General features: G+C 54.1%; 1 protein-coding gene across 5 annotated transcripts in view; it reads right to left on the reverse strand.

The window, feature by feature from the left end:
• Positions 1-18,730, reverse strand: part of NADSYN1 (NAD synthetase 1) — a 138,545-nt gene that overhangs the window by 104,125 nt on the left and 15,690 nt on the right. For 4 of the 5 annotated variants that reach the window (XR_013640538.1, XR_013640539.1, XM_078882222.1 and 1 more), the window contains exons 2-3: positions 3,572-3,632; positions 1,287-1,403 (exon numbers count right to left, since the gene is read on the reverse strand). The exons of the other annotated variant lie outside the window; for it this stretch is intronic. Coding sequence is in view for 2 of the 4 variants with exons in the window: in XM_078882222.1 (XP_078738348.1) it covers positions 1,287-1,403; positions 3,572-3,632 (178 nt within the window). In the remaining 2 variants the exon portion in view is untranslated. The remainder of the gene's footprint in view (positions 1-1,286; positions 1,404-3,571; positions 3,633-18,730) is intronic. 5 annotated transcript variants of the gene reach the window in all.

The raw sequence follows: 18,730 nt of genomic DNA on the forward strand, positions 1-18,730 counted from the left end.
CGTCAGTCTGGGCTCTCGGGGCTACGCCACCGGCTTGCCCTGGTCGGCCCTGATAAGAACAGCGAGCCAGGGGAGCTCCGGGGTCTATTCTAGCTGGTCTTCCGTCTTCGCTGGTTAAAGCTGATACCTCGACCTCGAGCCCTCCGGCTCACCCCCTCTTATAGTCCGCGGCCCCCCCGGGAGGGGCCCGTGGGGGATGCAGGTGCGGACGTCGGTGTGGCCACCTCCTATGTGTACGGCCCTAACCACGCCCCTTGTGTTTGTTTGCCATCCGCTCCCATACACAATTACACCTCTACACCTGTGTTACTCTCTCTATGTATCTTGGTGATATCTGTCTGCTTATATGTCTGTCTATAGTTTCTGGTTAGATTTTTTGTTGCCATTTCATTTATACCTGATGATGATTGTTTGTGTTGTAATCGAAACGTCGTATGCTATTATTTAATTTATTATTTTATCTTTATACGTGACTTTACCGAAAGAACCAAAGAATAATTCCTGCAGTCACGAAAGCTCCAAAATTAAGATTGTGTATGAGTTGCGTGTGTGTGTGTGTATGGGTTGCGTGTGTGTGTGTGTGTCAGGGTCGCGTGTGTGTGTGTATGGGTTGTGTGTGTGTCAGGGTTGCGTGTGTGTGTGTATGGGTTGCGTGTGTGTGTGTCAGGGTCGCGTGTGTGTGCGTGTATGGGTTGCGTGTGTGTCAGCTTTTGTTCGGCCAGATCGAGGGGGCTAAACGGGCGCGGCACGGGCTAGAGAAGAGATGGAGTGATGTGGTACAGGAGGACGTGGAGCTGAGTGGACTTGCCGATGACTGGTACCAGCGGTGTCAAGATCGGCCTCAGTGGAGGAGGCTCGTGAAGGACGCTACTGGGCAGTTGGAGGCAGTCGCCCTCCAACAACAACGGAGGGCGGGGGAGCGACGCTCACAACAACGAGCGGAGCGCCGGGTGGCTAAAGCACAGCAAATTGGTACAGTAGGGGGCACAGGTGATGCATCAGCCAGTCATCTCGGCCATCTCAGTCAGTCAACCCGTGGCACCTGGGTCTGCCCCATGACCTCCTGTCAGCGGGCGTTCGACACTTCACGTGGCCTCAAGGTGCACTTGGCCTGGCACAAGCGTCGTGGTGACGTCACCGCCACTTAGTGGCGAATGGCGGTTGTTGTTGTTGTTGGGTTGCGTGTGTGTGTGTATGGGTTGCGTGTGTGTGTGTGTGTATGGGTTGCGTGTGTGTGTGTGTGTTTATGGGTTGTGTGTGTGTGTGTGTCAGGGTCGCGCCCTCACATGCCCACGTCACAGATGATGTCGCTCGTAGCCGGCGCCACCAGCAGCTGCCCCAGGGCCTCCCACGAGTGCAGCAGCGTGTCACCCTCCAGGAAGTGATCCGCACAGCCGTAGCCACTACAGACAACACACACAGCCGTAGTCACTACAGACAGCACACACAGCCGTAGCCACTACAGACAACACACAGCCATAGTCACTAGAGACAACACGCACAGCCGTAGTCACTACAGACAACACACACAGCCATAGTCACTACAGACAACACGCACAGCCGTAGTCACTACAGACAACACACACAGCCATAGTAACTACAGACAACACGCACAGCCGTAGTCACTACAGACAACACACACAACCATAGCCACTACAGACAACACACACAGCCATAGTCACTACAGACAACACGCACAGCCGTAGTCACTACAGACAACACGCACAGCCGTAGTCACTACAGACAACACACACAGCCGTAGCCACTACAGACAACACACACAGCCGTAGCCACTACAGACAACACACACAGCCGTAGTCACTACAGACAACACACACAGCCATAGTCACTACAGACAACACACACAGCCGTAGTCACTACAGACAGCACACACAGCCATAGCCACTACAGACAACACACACAGCTGTAGTCACTTCAGACAACACACACAGCCGTAGTCACTACAGACAACACACACAGCCGTAGTCACTACAGACAACACACACAGCCATAGTCACTACAGACAACACACACAGCTGTAGTCACTACAGACAACACACACAGCCGTAGTCACTACAGACAACACACACAGCCGTAGCCACTACAGACAACACACACAGCTGTAGTCACTACAGACAACACACACAGCCGTAGTCACTACAGACAACACACACAGCCGTAGTCACTACATACAACACACACAGCCATAGTCACTACAGACAGCACACACAGCCGTAGCCACTACAGACAGCACACACAGCCGTAGTCACTACAGACAACACACGCAGCCGTAGCCACTACAGACAGCACAAACAGCCATAGTCACTACAGACAGCACACACAGCCGTAGTTACTACAGACAACACACACAGCCGTAGCCACTACAGACAACACACACAGCCATAGTCACTACAGACAACAGCCACAGCCGTAGCCACTACAGACAACACACACAGCCATAGTCACTACAGACAACACACACAGCCATAGCCACTACAGACAACACAGACAGCCGTAGTCACTACAGACAAAACACACAGCCATAGTCACTACAGACAGCACACACAGCCGTAGCCACTACAGACAACACACACAGCCGTAGCCACTACAGACAACACACACAGCCGTAGACACTACAGACAAAACACACATCCATAGCCACTACAGACAACACACACAGCCATAGTCACTACAGACAACACACACAGCCATAGTCACTACAGACAACACACACAGCCATAGCCACTACAGACAACACACACAGCCATAGTCACTACAGACAACACACACAGCCGTAGTCACTACAGACAACACACACAGCCATAGTCACTACAGACAACACACACAGCCGTAGTCACTACAGACAACACACACAGCCATAGTCACTACAGACAACACACACAGCCGTAGTCACTACAGACAACACACACAGCCGTAGCCACTACAGACAACACACACAGCCATAGTCACTACAGACAACACACACAGCCGTAGTCACTACCACACTCACAGTGGAACTGCTATCGGCCAAAACCACATCCCCAACAACGCTGAGGAATACCCTGCCCAGTGAACTCAATCAGGATCATGCAACAGCAGCAGCAGCAGCAGCGACAACATCGCTTCCCCAACCCACTGCGTAAAACTTTGCAGGACCCTCGTCAAAATTAGTCTTGAGACTCAGCGAGGCTTTGGGGTGCAACGGTGGCCAGAAGATGTTAACTACCTCGCCTGGTATGCAGGACGTCGTGGTTCGATCCCGACCCTGCCACCTGCTGTATATTTGGAGTTTTGCGTGTTTCTCTCTCTCCCAGTGGTCGCGTGGGGGTTTTTTTAGGTCCACCAATTTTTCCCTCCACATTCAGAATCAACGTCAGGCATTCAGAGTATGTGGCTCATATAAATTGCCACGTGACAAGCCACTTAGTTGGACTATCATTTGTGATAGTCAGGTCACTTCTGAAAAAGAGCAACATAAGTTATTGAACCGTACCTGGTAAGATTAAAAAAATTGTTGAGTTTATAGTTGAGCTTAACTGGGTTAAAGCAGTGGAATCATGCTGATAATTACCAGATTTCCAACTCTGATCCCAGACGATAGCGAGCTCCCTTGGCCTTGGCAGCCTCAATGCCTGACACAGCACACAGACAGACACAGATATCGAGCACAACACAAAGATCCCCCATTTGTTTGTAACAGACTGTGGGGGAAAGTGCTGTTAGCGAGTAGCCCCTATGAAGGCCGGCACGGCACACGAGGGGGTGCATGGCCAGCACCACGCCCGGCCGACTTTGTCTCCCCAGTGGCGATGTTAACACACCGCACTAGGTACTAATTTTAGGCTGAGTCGACCTAGGAGAGGCCCAGGACCAGTTCAGATAATTGTCACTGGTTTTGGTGGCCATGAACCGGAAATCAAACTCGGGTATCCTGGTTCGTAGTGCACGAACCGCTGCACTACCGATCCCCATCACAAAAACAAAGAAAAACAAACATCCATAATGCAGGTTTCTTGGGTTCGATAAATTTGTGGATAAATCCTATTTAATTCCTGTTTCGTTCCAGGAGGATTTGTCCACAAATCTGTCTGTCGCCTGATGGAGCTGGTTGTAATTACTGGTTAACATCGTACTCAGATTGTAATTGTTGTGCCTTTGCTCTCCAACACACCGGTGTGCTGTACTAGTGAAGTACCGTTGATGACTCTTGGACACCGTTGGTGAGGCACACGTATTTATTCCGTACAAGTAGTCACAACTGTGGACATACAATACTAGAGGGGGTATCGGCCCCCTCACCCGGCTAGCTGGAAATACACTGCTAGCTATCTCTGACCTACCTCCTAGTCCTCCACTAACGGGCTAGGGGAGGCTGTCTGGCCCGACACTGGTAAGTCGGGCTACGGTACCCGGAGTCCCAGAGCACTAGCTCTGGTTCTCGGGACCACGCCGCTGGCTCGGTCCTGCGCGGCCCTGACAAGGGCGGCGTCCCAGGGGAGTCCAGGGCTCTAGCTAGACGATCTTCGGTCTTCACTGGTTTAGCTTTAACATTCTGCCCCGAGCCCTCTGACACATCCCCCTTTATACTCCACCCCCGCTGAGGGGTGGGGCCCCGGGCTGCCTGGTGCGGACGTCGTTGAGAGCACCTCCCCCGTGCACTCACGTAGCCCCGCCCACTGTGTTTGTTTCCCATAAGCTGCCATGCATAACGGCTCTCTCTCTAACACCCCTACATCACCCCCCCCCCCCCCGCATAGCTTGCAGCCGTCCCGGCTGCCAACATACAAAAAAAACGACAATAAAAGCGCATTTACCCCCTGACCGCGCGTGTGCCTCACTATTTTTCAACATAACGCGAAGAGAACAACAACAAGAACCAGAAAACCCCGAAGGGAAAACAACCCGACGCACCCCCCCCGAATAAATACGAATTCCGTAAAAGCAACGTATATACAAATCGCAAGGAACCCCCAACACACACACAACACAACACAATGTGCCAGGAGCACACCACCGACGCAGCGCACAGTAACCATACACGTGAAAATAAAAAATAAAAATAATTTCTTCTTTTTGTGCATCACAAGAGTCTGCGCATTCTTGCGCGCGTCCTTGCCGCAGGCCCGTCACACGGGGCAACCCCGGATGGCGGACCATCCGGTGGCAGCTGTCCATTTCGAAGTGAGTCTGCGCTTGATGTCGCGAGACCCTCGGCATCCCCCGTAGGGGTTGTTGGGCGGGAGCCCGTCATTCCTGGTGCACCTGGGGGCGGGACAGCCGGCAACACGTCAGGCGAGAGCAGCAGAGACGGACCCATTGAGTCGGCCGACCCCCCACGTTTGGCCACGCGTGTGTGGAGTGGGGCCTCGCACCGCAACGAAGGGTTTCAGTCTAGAGGGGTGCACAAACCACCGGCGCTTCCCCCATTTGATGCGAACGCACTGAGGCCGCAAAACCTCGACCACCTCGACGGGGCCCCGCCACGGCCGCACCAGTTTTGAGGAGGTCGCGAGTGGTACCTGGGGACAGTGCAGCCATGCCCTGTCCCCCGGCTTCCACTGTAGCACGTGCGCGCGACCCAGTCTGAGGCGCTCATTCGCTTTCTGACGCCTGTCGGAATTTAGCATGGCAGCATCCCGTGCCTCAGTCAATTTCGCAAGGTTAAATTTAACATGGTCGGCCAATTTAGTTTTTCCCAGCGGCGCGGGGATCTGCAGCTGTGCCCGAACAGGTGGGTCAGGTTCGCGGCCATACATGAGGAAGAAGGGTGAAAATCCCGTCGCAGCATGGGGGGCCAATCTGTATGCTGCCAGGACAACTCTAATTTGCAAGTCCCAATCGGTCTGTGAGTCCGAAACCTGCTGCGACAACATAGACGTGATGGTTCGATGCAGACGCTCGACCATCCCGTCAGTTTGCGGGTGATAGGGAGAGGTACAAATTTTTTTCGTTCCCAGGAGCTCACAGACCTGTTGGAGGAGTTTGCCGGAAAAAAATTTTCCCTGGTCGGTCAGCAGCCGCTCCGGAGCACCTTTGTCCATGACGTAACCTTGGACAAAGGCCTCCACGATGGCTGCTGCCGACTGGTTGGCCAGGGGCCAGGCCATAGGCCAGCGCGTAAAGTATTCCACCCCGGTCAACAAATATCTATTGCCCCTAGGGGTGGCGGGAAATGGCCCCAGAATATCCAGCGCGACAAGTTCGTTCACTCTGGAGACTCTGATAGACTGCAAAGGCGGGTTTGACTCCCGTGTTGGTGGTTTTCGCTGCGCACACCGAGGGCATGATGCCAACAGATCTGCGACATCCCTCGTCATGCCTGGCCAAAAAAAATCAAGCTGGAGCAAGGCGAGGGTCTTTTGGGTACCCAGGTGGAGGAGGCGCTCATGAGCAGCCCACACCACCCTACCCCGTAACCCAGAAGGGACCACCAGCCGGTGTCGATGGGATTTCCCATCCCAATGCATCAGCAACCCCGCGTGCATTTCCAATGCGTCGGCATCACCCGTCCCCCACCCCGCCTCCCCGGCGCGACGACGCGACGCGAGGAGGGAGGTATCCTCCATCTGGAGGCGCCCCCATTCATTAACAGGCAAACCCAGCAGGGAATCTTTTCCCTGTTGTGCGATAGAATTTGGAAGCAATGTTTCATCGTCGGCGGCGGCCGCCAGGACCGGAACTGGCATGTCCCCTGCTGGCTTGCAACGTCCCGACCCCAGGAGGCATGCACATTCGGAGATGGTTGGCATGCACGACAGAGCGTCCGCGTTGGTGTGGCGAACGCCCTTACGGTAGGTGGTTTCGAAATCAAAATCCTGGAGGATCTCCAACCATCGGGACAATTGTCCCGATGGCTGTTGAACTCGCAGGGCGTACTGCAGTGCCGCATGATCTGTGCGGACGGTGAAATGCCGACCGTACAGATATGGGCGATACTGTTGGATGAAATAGACAATTGCCAACAGTTCCCTACGGGTGACACAATATCTTTGCTCCGCTGGAGACAACACCCGACTGCCGTACGCAACCACCCGTTCCACGCCGTCAACCACCTGGGAAAGCACGCCCCCAATACCCGTGTTGCTCGCATCGGTGTCGAGCAAAAATGGTTCCGAAAAATCGGGGTAAATCAAGGGAGGAGCTTTTACCAGGGCGTCCCGAAGGGAGCAGAAAGCAGCCTCCTCCTCCTGACCCCAGTGGAACCGAACCCCTTTTGATGTTAAAGCGTGTAGGGGTTTGGCAATCGTCGCAAAATCAGCGACGAACCGTCGGTAATACGACGCGAAGCCAATGAAACTCCTGACCTCTCCCACCGAGGTGGGAGTCGGCCAGAAGCTGACACACTGCGTTTTGGCGGGATCAGTAGCAATACCTGAGCGCCCCACGATGTGCCCCAAATAACGCACCGAATCGCGTAACAAATGACATTTTTGGGGTTTGAATTTCAAATTAGCAGCCCGCATCTTTAGGAAAACCGCCCGCAACCTCTGGAGATGTTCGTCAAAAGTTTTACTAAAGACGATAACGTCATCCAAATAAATCAGGCACGACTCCCATTGCAATCCAGCCAAAACCAATTCCATCAAACGCTGGAAAGTTGCCGGCGCTGAGTGTAAGCCCATCGGCAACCGGTTGAATTGGAACAGGCCGTGCGGTGTACGGAAAGCAGTTTTAGGCTTTGAATCATCGTCCAGAGGAAGCTGCCAGAATCCCGAAAGTAAATCCAGTGTGGAGAAAAATCGCGCTCCCGCCAAGGCGTCCAGCGATTCGTCCATCCGTGGGAGCGGGTATGCGTCGGCAACCGAAATTTTGTTAAGGCGCCGAAAATCAACGCAAAACCGCAACGAGCCATCCTGCTTTTTAACCAGGACGATCGGCGCTCCCCAAGGGCTGGTGGAAGGAGAAATGATGTCGGCGGCTAACATGTCATCAATAGCCGATTTGACATGGTCCTTTTCGGCGGGACTTAACCGAAACGGATTCTGGCGTATTGGCGCGCTGTCACCCGTGTCAATATGGTGACGCAGCAGATGAGTGCAACCCAAATCGTATTTGTCCCGACTGAAAACTTCGGAAAATTCCCGCAGTAGCGTTCTAAGCTGTTGGCGCTCTGAATTTGACAGGTCCGTCGATCCCGCACAAAGCGCATCGAGCCACCCTCCATCGCTGTCCGAATGTGGGTGCGGCCGGGGAGCAGTGCCGACGTGATTCGCAACAGGTTCCTCGCAGGGCACCGGCGTCGCGTGAGCAAGCACCGTCCCTTGAGGAACTACCACTGTCTGCGACCCCACATTGAGGACCGCGATGAAAGGGTCTCCGTCCCCTCTTACGACGGTCTGGGCCGGAATCAGATGAGGTCCACTAACCCCGGCCCTAGATGGTCCCAGCAGAATTCCCTGGTCCACAATGCCCTCAGCGAAAGGCCGACGAAGTTTTAGAGGCACCAACATTTGAGCTCCCGGCGGCACACGAACTATTTTAACGACGAACGCTGGTACTGGTACGAACGCCGTCCGAGCCGCAGTAGGGGAAGGCAGGAACGCCATGCGTCGTCCCGACGGGAGCTCAATGCATCCCTGGTCTATTAAAATACGAATCGGCATTTTGCCCAAGAAGTCCGTCCCCAGCAGGCACGGAACCGCCAGCGAGGAAGAAACAAAAATCGGGCCCGACAATTTGATATCCCCGATACAAATTTGCGCTCGAATCTGTCCAATGATGCCAAGAAAGCCCCTGTTAGCAGCATAGAATGGGACGTTAACCGGCAGTAAAGGACGGCTCTGGACAGGTAGAATATTGTAAATGAGTTCGGAAATGATGGTCGCCGATGCCCCCGTATCGACCAGGATGCGTACCTCAACCCCGTCAATGTGTCCCACCACGGCCGACGACCCCGACGACGCGGCCACAACGCGATGGGCCAACACGGACCACTGCCTGGGTTCGATTTGAGTCCCCATAGTGGTGCGTGTTGGCCCATCGCAGCGCAATGTCGGCCGACCGTGCTCCCGTCCCCTGCTGCCGTCGACGGCGTAAACCTCCTCCGCCGGGAGGGTGGCTGCAGCCACCGCACGCCCGGCCACTGCCCTGCTGGCTTTCCGACGCTGTGACAGCAGGTTGGCGTGGAGGAGCCGCGCAGCCTGGAGGGAACTCATCTCCGTGTCCTCCTGTGCAACGACGGCGATGTCCAGGTCGTCTGCCAGCAGGAGGATTTTTTCTGTGACCATGGCGTCCACGCCGTCGTCGTCCATTCGAGGGAAGTCCGTCTTCGCCAGTGCCAGGAGACTCGTCCTGTACGCCAGGGGCGACTCCTTTGCACCCGGCTGGCGATCGTAAAACTGCTGCCTGCATTCCGCTAAAGGTCCGTAGACCCCGGCCAGCAACTGCAGCGCCATCTGTAGCGTGGAGCGCTTCTCCCTCGGCGCCGATGTAAGGGCGGCGAGTGCGTCGCTGTCGAGGAGCGCCGGCAGCGCGCAGAGAGCCTCAGCATCCGACCACCGTGCCATTTCTTGGTGGGCGAGGAAGCGTCGCTGGAAGCCGCCCCAGTCGCCCTCCGCTCCAACAAACTCTTTGAGCGGAGGCAGCCGTTGGTGCAGCGCAGCGGTCGCCATGGAAGCTCACAGGCTGCTGTCCCCGTAACTCGTCTGCGCTTCGGCGCGAACGGCAGATGGTATCGCCTGTCGCAGCCGTGATGACGCTCCCTCCGCTGGCGGTGACGCGGCAGCCCCAGCGAGAGCGATGTTGGACCCGAGGTTCAGGCCGGCCACGCCCTCAGCAGCTGCTGCGGCGATGGCGGGAGATTCAAAGTTTGAATACGTTGAGATGGCGGGAAGGCGCATCGGACATCGGTTCTCCTCGCCCCGTGGTGGTCCACCAGCCCCCAGCCGCGTGATGTGTTCGAGTGTGGCGGCAGCGGTGTAAAGCAGCTCCGTCAGCCTCGCGTGAGCCAGCCTCAGCCCTTCTGATGGCGGCTCCTCTTCATCCTGATGCCCCGGTAAGAATGCGTCCGGCCCCGGCTGCACGATGTCTTGTTGAGCCGTCTCGGGCTCGACAATTTCAGCGGTGTCCTCCACCTGCGGTACTCCGGCTCGAGCTGTCCGGCGCGTGTCCATGTTCGTAGTTGTTCTGACACCAGATGAAGTACCGTTGATGACTCTTGGACACCGTTGGTGAGGCACACGTATTTATTCCGTACAAGTAGTCACAACTGTGGACATACAATACTAGAGGGGGTATCGGCCCCCTCACCCGGCTAGCTGGGAATACACTGCTAGCTATCTCTGACCTACCTCCTAGTCCTCCACTAACGGGCTAGGGGAGGCTGTCTGGCCCGACACTGGTAAATCGGGCTACGGTACCCGGAGTCCCAGAGCACTAGCTCTGGTTCTCGGGACCACGCCGCTGGCTCGGTCCTGCGCGGCCCTGACAAGGGCGGCGTCCCAGGGGAGTCCAGGGCTCTAGCTAGACGATCTTCGGTCTTCACTGGTTTAGCTTTAACATTCTGCCCCGAGCCCTCTGACACATCCCCCTTTATACTCCACCCCCGCTGAGGGGTGGGGCCCCGGGCTGCCTGGTGCGGACGTCGTTGAGAGCACCCTCCCCATGCACTCACGTAGCCCCGCCCACTGTGTTTATTTCCCATAAGCTGCCATGCATAACGGCTCTCTCTCTAACACCCCTACACTAGTGTAACGGGTTCCGGAGACACTTGTAGAAGTAACTTCTTTATTACAATCCAACACTCCAACAGTCCAACAGTCCAACTACTCTGTTACAGCCTAGGTACACAGCCTAGGTACACAGCCTAGATACACTACTCTGGCTACGCTCTGGAACTCACCCTCACAAGGACGTAGAGCCGGGAGTTCCAGAGTCCCACCACTGGCCCTCACAGCGTCCCAGGGTCCTCAGATGGCTAGTCTTGGGTCTTGGGTCTTGAGCTACAACTGGCCCTGATCGTCCAGGGAGCTCCCCTTTTATGCCTAGTCCCCAACGAGGGGTGGGGCCGTGTGCGCCCCCAGATATCCCACAGAGCACACACAGCCCCCCCCCCCCGTTGGTGGCGCCAAGGGGCTTAAGCGCCTGGGCCACCCGGGAAGCCAACGCCTGGCGCCAAGGGGCTTAAGCGTCTGGGCCGCCTGGGAACCCAGCGCCCAGCGCCAAGGGGCCCAAGCGCCTGGGCCGCCCAGGGTCCCAGAGCCCCCCCAGCAGCCCCTCCCCTCCCATGTCACTACATTACCCTCCTCTATGTAGCCTCCAGCCGTTCCGGCTGTCAATAATTAGAAAGTTTAAATTAACGAAAGGGAGAGAAAAAAAAATACGCGAGCCTCAACAGGAAAAGAAAGAGAACAAGAAAGCAACCATAAATACCCTAACCAACCTGTACACTTTACACTATATACAAGCGTCAATCAATAAAAAAAAAAATGAAGCAATGACACATGAACAAACGACCCGTGGCACACCTAACCCTCCTCGGGATCCGCATAGAAAACGGGGAATTAACAACAACAAATATACAGATTCCGACGCGTTGGATGCACAACCACCGCATGGATGGCAGGGTTCCACACCACCCTGCCACCCTCCCATCCGTCAGGTGGAGAGAAGGTGAAGACCAACATGTCTAGCATCCCTCTACACACACTAATCCGGACATCTGTCTACGTCCCGGGTCGAGAAGTCGTACTTCAGGGCCGACCCATGTACTGGGCAAAGAAGTCACACTTCAGGGCGGCTCCAGTATCTACAATTTAAAATATATATATAAATTTGACATGACACAAACAAAATAAATCCGCCTGCTCCGCGAACCGCATCTCCAAGGCATCCCATGCTTGCGTCCCAGCAGCCCTCAATGAGGACCACCACCGACATTACATGTCAACCGTTAGCACCCCCCGCCTTTCCAACGTGGCGTCTCCATCCTAAAACCGCACACGTCGGCCATATCGGGAGGGAATTTCCATGTTACCACCCCACCGCCTTTCCGACGCGGCGTCACAACCAGTAGCACGCGTCGGCCATATCGGGGGGGGAATTTCCATGTTACCACCCCACCGCCTTTCCGACGTGGCGTCTCCATCCTGAAACCACGCACGTCGGCCATATCGGGGGGGGGAATTTCCGTGTAACCACCCCACCGCCTTTCCGACGCGGCGTCACAACCAGTAGCACGCATCGGCCATATCGGGGGGGACTTCAACCCAATCTCTCTCCAAGACTCGCATCGCAGCATATAGCTGTACCGACCGAGCTGAGACCCAGTCTCTCTCCAAGACTCGCATCGCAGCATATAGCTGTACCGACCGAGCTGAGACGACCCATCGTTCACTCACTGCACAACATGCACCCTAACAACTGAGGGATACAGTCCCAATGTAACGGGACAACTACACCTGAACACTACGAATCTCCAGCCCACTGTTTCAACGTGCCTCAGAGTGTTTCAATCTCCGGGCCGTCAGGGCGAGCCTACAGCTCCAGACGCACCACGGAGGGTCTCAACCTCCGGGCCGTCAGGTCAAGCCGTCAGCCATTGCATGACGGGACCACACTGTCCGAGCCATGTGAGCGCACAGCCCACTAGGCTAGACATGCCACGGAGTGTTTCAATCTCCGGGCTGTCAGGTCAAGCCGTCAGCCATAGCATGACGGGACCACAACTCTTGTGTTAGACACGCAACACCCACTGGGCCATCCTGGTCAGGATCTGCACCACAAGATATTTGAGAGCCAGCACGACAATTCCAAATCCCTGGCAGCATGTCACCATCTCAAGATAAATGCCCCGTACAGTCTATACATCTCGATTTAAAGCTTTCGTGACTGCAGGGATTCATCTTCTTGGTTCTTTCGGTAAAGTCACGTAGACTTTACCGAAAGAACCAAGAAGATGAGTCTATACATCGTTAACAATGACAGCACAAGCTATACATTAACAATCACGAACAAAGCTGCATACAAACTATACATTGTTAACAATCATTAAGCAAAGTTTCGCACACACATTGACAACACTCACGAGCGAAGCTCCACACAGGTTACCCAACAACAATCACGACTCCCCGACGACAACGAAGAAAATGTCAACAAAAATCATTAATCCGGAGCGTGTAAATGGACGAAGTGTCAGGGGCCTGGTCTCCCAACCTCCAACCTTTGGCCAGAGCAAAGGCGACGACCAGCGTGTCGATCGATGTGCCGGCCCCGGCGCCGGTTACAGTAAGAATGGCGCCCTCACTGTCCGGTCGCAGCACTGATGACATGGTATGCTAGGTTGAAGCCAGCTGTCGTCCGGCGGTGAAGGTCGCAGCGCTGATGATGCGGCGTTGTTTGGTTGGACCACGCTGGGCCCGGAAGTGACGTTGCTCCCAGCGGTCATTGCTCCCCCGGCGGAAGTGACGACACACCCGGAAGCATCCCCCACATTTGTGGCGGGAATGCCGGTGGCGGGAATGGCGGTGGCGGGCTCGGGCGAGCGCTGCGCCACTTCTCCCCCTCCCGCCATCGCATGTGAGCGCCGCATCTCGCCCAGGAGGGAGGCGGTGACGCAGAGCAGCTGTGTGAGGCGAAACAGCGCCTCCTTCATCCCTGCTCCCGACGCTGGAGAGGGGACGGTCGGCGGAGCAGACAGCTGCTCAGCCGGCGGTGCGGCGTCGTTGTCGGCCGGCGGTGCAGCGTCGCTGTCGGCCGGCGGTGCGGCGTTGTTGTCGGCCGGCGTCGCTGTCGGCCGGCGGTGCGGCGTCGCCGTCGGCCGGCGGCGCGGCGGCGTTGTCGGCCGGCGTTGGCTGCCCCATCGCTGCTTGCTCCTCGACATCGCCGTCAGGACTGAAGGTACGTGGCTTACTTCTTGTCTCCATGGCCACTTCTGACTCCAAATGTAACGGCTTCTGGAGACACTTGTAGAGGTAACTTCTTTATTACAATCCAACACTCCAACAGTCTGCCCCGAGCCCTCTGACACATCCCCCTTTATACTCCACCCCCGCTGAGGGGTGGGGCCCCGGGCTGCCTGGTGCGGACGTCGTTGAGAGCACCCCCCCCGTGCACTCACGTAGCCCCGCCCACTGTGTTTGTTTCCCATAAGCTGCCATGCATAACGGCTCTCTCTCTAACACCCCTACACTAGTGTAACGGGTTCCGGAGACACTTGTAGAAGTAACTTCTTTATTACAATCCAACACTCCAACAGTCCAACTAATCTGTTACAGCCTAGGTACACAGCCTAGGTACACAGCCTAGATACACTACTCTGGCCTACGCTCTGGAATTCGCCCTCACAAGGACGTAGAGCCGGGAGTTCCAGAGTCCCACCACTGGCCCTCACAGCGTCCCAGGGTCCTCAGATGGCTAGTCTTGGGTCTTAGGTCTTGAGCTACAACTGGCCCTGATCGTCCAGGGAGCTCCCCTTTAATGCCTAGTCCCCAACGAGGGGTGGGGCCGTGTGCGCCCCCAGATATCCCACAGAGCACACACAGCCCCCCCCCGTTGGTGGCGCCAAGGGGCTTAAGCGCCTGGGCCGCCCGGGAAGCCAACGCCTGGCGCCAAGGGGCTTAAGCGTCTGGGCCGCCTGGGAACCCAGCGCCCGGCGCCAAGGGGCCCAAGCGCCTGGGCCGCCCAGGGTCCCAGAGCCCCCCCAGCAGCCCCTCCCCTCCCATGTCACTACACTAGTAACGAATTGCCATGTTCTATTTACGTGACAAACCTTACTAGTTGGCTGTGTCGGGCGGTGGTGAGTGTAACGACACATTCATATTTACACGATCTAACCCAAAACACCTGCATTACGGATATTGGTCACATACACATACACGGACTCACACACGCACTTAAAAAGACAAAGATCCCCCGTATATCCTGAACAGACTGTTGGGGCAAGTGCTGTCATCGAGCACCTATGAAGGCCAACGCGGCACACGAGGGGGTGGGTGGCCAACACCACGCCCGGCCGCCTTTGTTTCCCCAGTGGGGATGTTGACACATCTCACCAGGTACTCATATGAGGCCTAGTCGACCTAGGGGAGGCCCATGACCGGTTCAGGTAATCGTCACTGGTGTTGGTGGCCGTGAGCAGGAATCAAACTCGGGTTGCTTTCTCTGCGTGGGGTTTGTGTATCCTCCCCATGTTCTGGAGAGTGTGAGTGAGTTTGTGAGTGAGCGTGAGTGGAGGGTTGAGTCTGTATGGTCTCCCGCTGTTCTGCCATGGAGGTTTCCTCCTCCCATAGCGAGACTCACACACACAGGCACACACAGACACGTGGACACACACAGACACGTGGACACGCACAGACATATACAGAGACACAACACGGCACCATGTTTTGCAGAAGCCTGGCTGATCAGCTTTGCGGACAACGGCAAGGCAGAGTTGGAGGGTTGGGGATATGTTGGAATGTTACCAGTATTATTACGAGCATTCTGGAGGCTCTTGGCCAGGTTTTACAGCAGGAGGAGGCTGTGTGTGTGTGTTTGCTGCGTGCAATTCACAATTTGAGTAAACAGTCACTTCGCGTTTTACGTCACGTGATTTTGAAATAGCGCATTAGATTAGTTCACACTTATTTTTGTTACGCGGGAACTATTATCGAAATAACACAAAGTACTGTAGCGATGCTGCCCGAGGTGCAGCAGTAGTACAGGAACTTCTCTTCTTATGAACATTCGACTTACGAACTTTCAGAGTTACGAACAAACCTGGTACGTATGTTCAGTGGCCTGTTCGGACCTAGCGTCGTAAGTTCAACCGCCGCACAATAGATGGCGGTGGTGGCATCTACATCTGCAGGACGTGAAGAACCAGTGGCATCTACAGCTACAGAACGTGAAGAACCAGTGGCATCTACATCTACAGAACGTGAATAACCAGTGGCATCTACATCTACAGAACGTGAAGAACCAGTGGCATCTACATCTACAGAACGTGAAGAACCAGTGGCATCTACATCTACAGAACGTGAAGAACCAGTGGCATCTACATCTACAGAACGCGAAGAACCAGTGGCATCTACATCTACAGAACGTGAAGAACCAGTGGCATCTACGTTGACAGAACGTGAAGAACCAGTGGCATCTACGTTGACAGAACGTGAAGAACCAGTGGCATCTACATCTACAGAACGTGAAGAACCAGTGGCATCTACAGAACATGAAGAACCAGTGGCATCAACATCTACAGAACGTGAAGAACCAGTGGCATCTACATCTACAGAACGTGAAGAACCAGTGGCATCTACATCTACAGAACGTGAAGAACCAGTGGCATCTACAGAACATGAAGAACCAGTGGCATCTACATCTACAGAACGTGAAGAACCAGTGGCATCTACATCTACAGAACGTGAAGAACCAGTGGCATCTACATCTACAGAACGTGAAGAACCAGTGGCATCTACATCTACAAAATGTGAAGAACCAGAGGCATCTACATCTACAGAACGTGAAGAACCAGTGGCATCTACATCTACAGAACGTGAAGAACCAGTGGCATCTGCATCTACAGAACGTGAAGAACCAGTGGCATCTACGTTGACAGAACGTGAAGAACCAGTGGCATCTGCATCTACAGAACGTGAAGAACCAGTGGCATCTACGTTGACAGAACGTGAAGAACCAGTGGTATCTATATCTACAGAACGTGAAGAAGCAGTGGCATCTGCATCTACAGAACGTGAAGAACCAGTGGCATCTACGTTGACAGAACGTGAAGAACCAGTGGCATCTACATCTACAAAATGTGAAGAACCAGTGGCATCTACGTTGACAGAACGTGAAGAACCAGTGGCATCTGCATCTACAGAACTTGAAGAACCAGTGGCATCTACGTTGACAGAACGTGAAGAACCAGTGGCATCTACGTTGACAGAACGTGAAGAACCAGTGGCATCTACATCTACAGAACGTGAAGAACCAGTGGCATCTACGTTGACAGAACGTGAAGAACCAGTGGCATCTGCATCTACAGAACATGAAGAACCAGTGGCATCTACGCTAACAGAACGTGAAGAACCAGTGGCATCTACGTTGACAGAACGTGAAGAACCAGTGGCATCTGCATCTACAGAACATGAAGAACCAGTGGCATCTACGTTGACAGAACGTGAAGAACCAGTGGCATCTACATCTACAGAACGTGAGAAACCAGTGGCATCTACCTTGACAGAACGTGAAGAACCAGTGGCATCTGCATCTACAGAACATGAAGAACCAGTGGCATCTACATCTACAGAATGTGAAGAACCAGTGGCATCTACATCTACAGAACGTGAAGAACCAGTGGCATCTACGTTGACAGAACGTGAAAAACCAGTGGCATCTACATCTACAGAACGTGAAGAACCAGTGGCATCTACATCTACAGAACGTGAAGAACCAGTGGCATCTGCATCTACAGAACGTGAAGAACCAGTGGCATCTACAGAACATGAAGAACCAGTGGCATCTACATCTACAGAAAGTGAAGAACCAGTGGCATCTACATCTACAGAACGTGAAGAACCAGTGGCATCTACATCTACAGAACGTGAAGAACCAGTGGCATCTACATCTACAGAACGTGAAGAACCAGTGGCATCTACATCTACAGAACGTGAAGAACCAGTGGCATCTACATCTACAGAACGTGAAGAACCAGTGGCATCTACATCTACAGAACGTGAAGAACCAGTGGCATCTACGTTGACAGAACATGAAGAACCAGTGGCATCTGCATCTACAGAACGTGAAGAACCAGCGGCATCTACGTTGACAGAACGTGAAGAACCAGTGGCATCTACATCTACAGAACGTGAAGAACCAGTGGCATCAGCATCTACAGAACGTGAAGAACCAGTGGCATCTACGTTGACAGAACGTGAAGAACCAGTGGCATCTGCATCTACAGAACGTGAAGAACCAGTGGCATCTACGTTGACAGAACGTGAAGAACCAGTGGCATCTACATCTACAAAATGTGAAGAACCAGTGGCATCTGCACCTACAAAATGTGAAGAACCAGTGGCTTCTACGTTGACAGAACGTGAAGAACCAGTGGCATCTGCATCTACAGAACTTGAAGAACCAGTGGCATCTACGTTGACAGAACGTGAAGAACCAGTGGCATCTACATTGACAGAACGTGAAGAACCAGTGGCATCTACGTTGACAGAACGTGAAGAACCAGTGGCATCTACATCTACAGAACGTGAAGAACCAGTGGCATCTACGTTGACAGAACGTGAAGAACAAGTGGCATCTACATCTACAGAACGTGAAGAACCAGTGGCATCTACGTTGACAGAACGTGAAGAACCAGTGGCATCTGCATCTACAGAACATGAAAAACCATTGGCATCTACGTTGACAGAACGTCAAGAACCAGTGGCATCTATATCTACAGAACGTGAGAAACCAGTGGTATCTACCTTGACAGAATGTGAAGAACCAGTGGCATCTGCATCTACAAAACATGAAGAACCAGTGGCATCTACATCTACAGAACGTGAAGAACCAGTGGCATCTACATCTACAGAACGTGAAGAACCAGTGGCATCTACATCTACAGAACGTGAAGAACCAGTGGCATCTACATCTACAGAACGTGAAGAACCAGTGGCATCTACATCTACAGAACGTGAAGAACCAGTGGCATCTACATCTACAGAACGTGAAAAACCAGTGGCATCTACATCTACAGAACGTGAAGAACCAGTGGCATCTACATCTACAGAACGTGAAGAACCAGTGGCATCTA

This window comes from Lampetra fluviatilis, chromosome 64, assembly GCF_964198595.1.
Source record: "Lampetra fluviatilis chromosome 64, kcLamFluv1.1, whole genome shotgun sequence".
NCBI classification, from domain to species: domain Eukaryota; kingdom Metazoa; phylum Chordata; class Hyperoartia; order Petromyzontiformes; family Petromyzontidae; genus Lampetra; species Lampetra fluviatilis.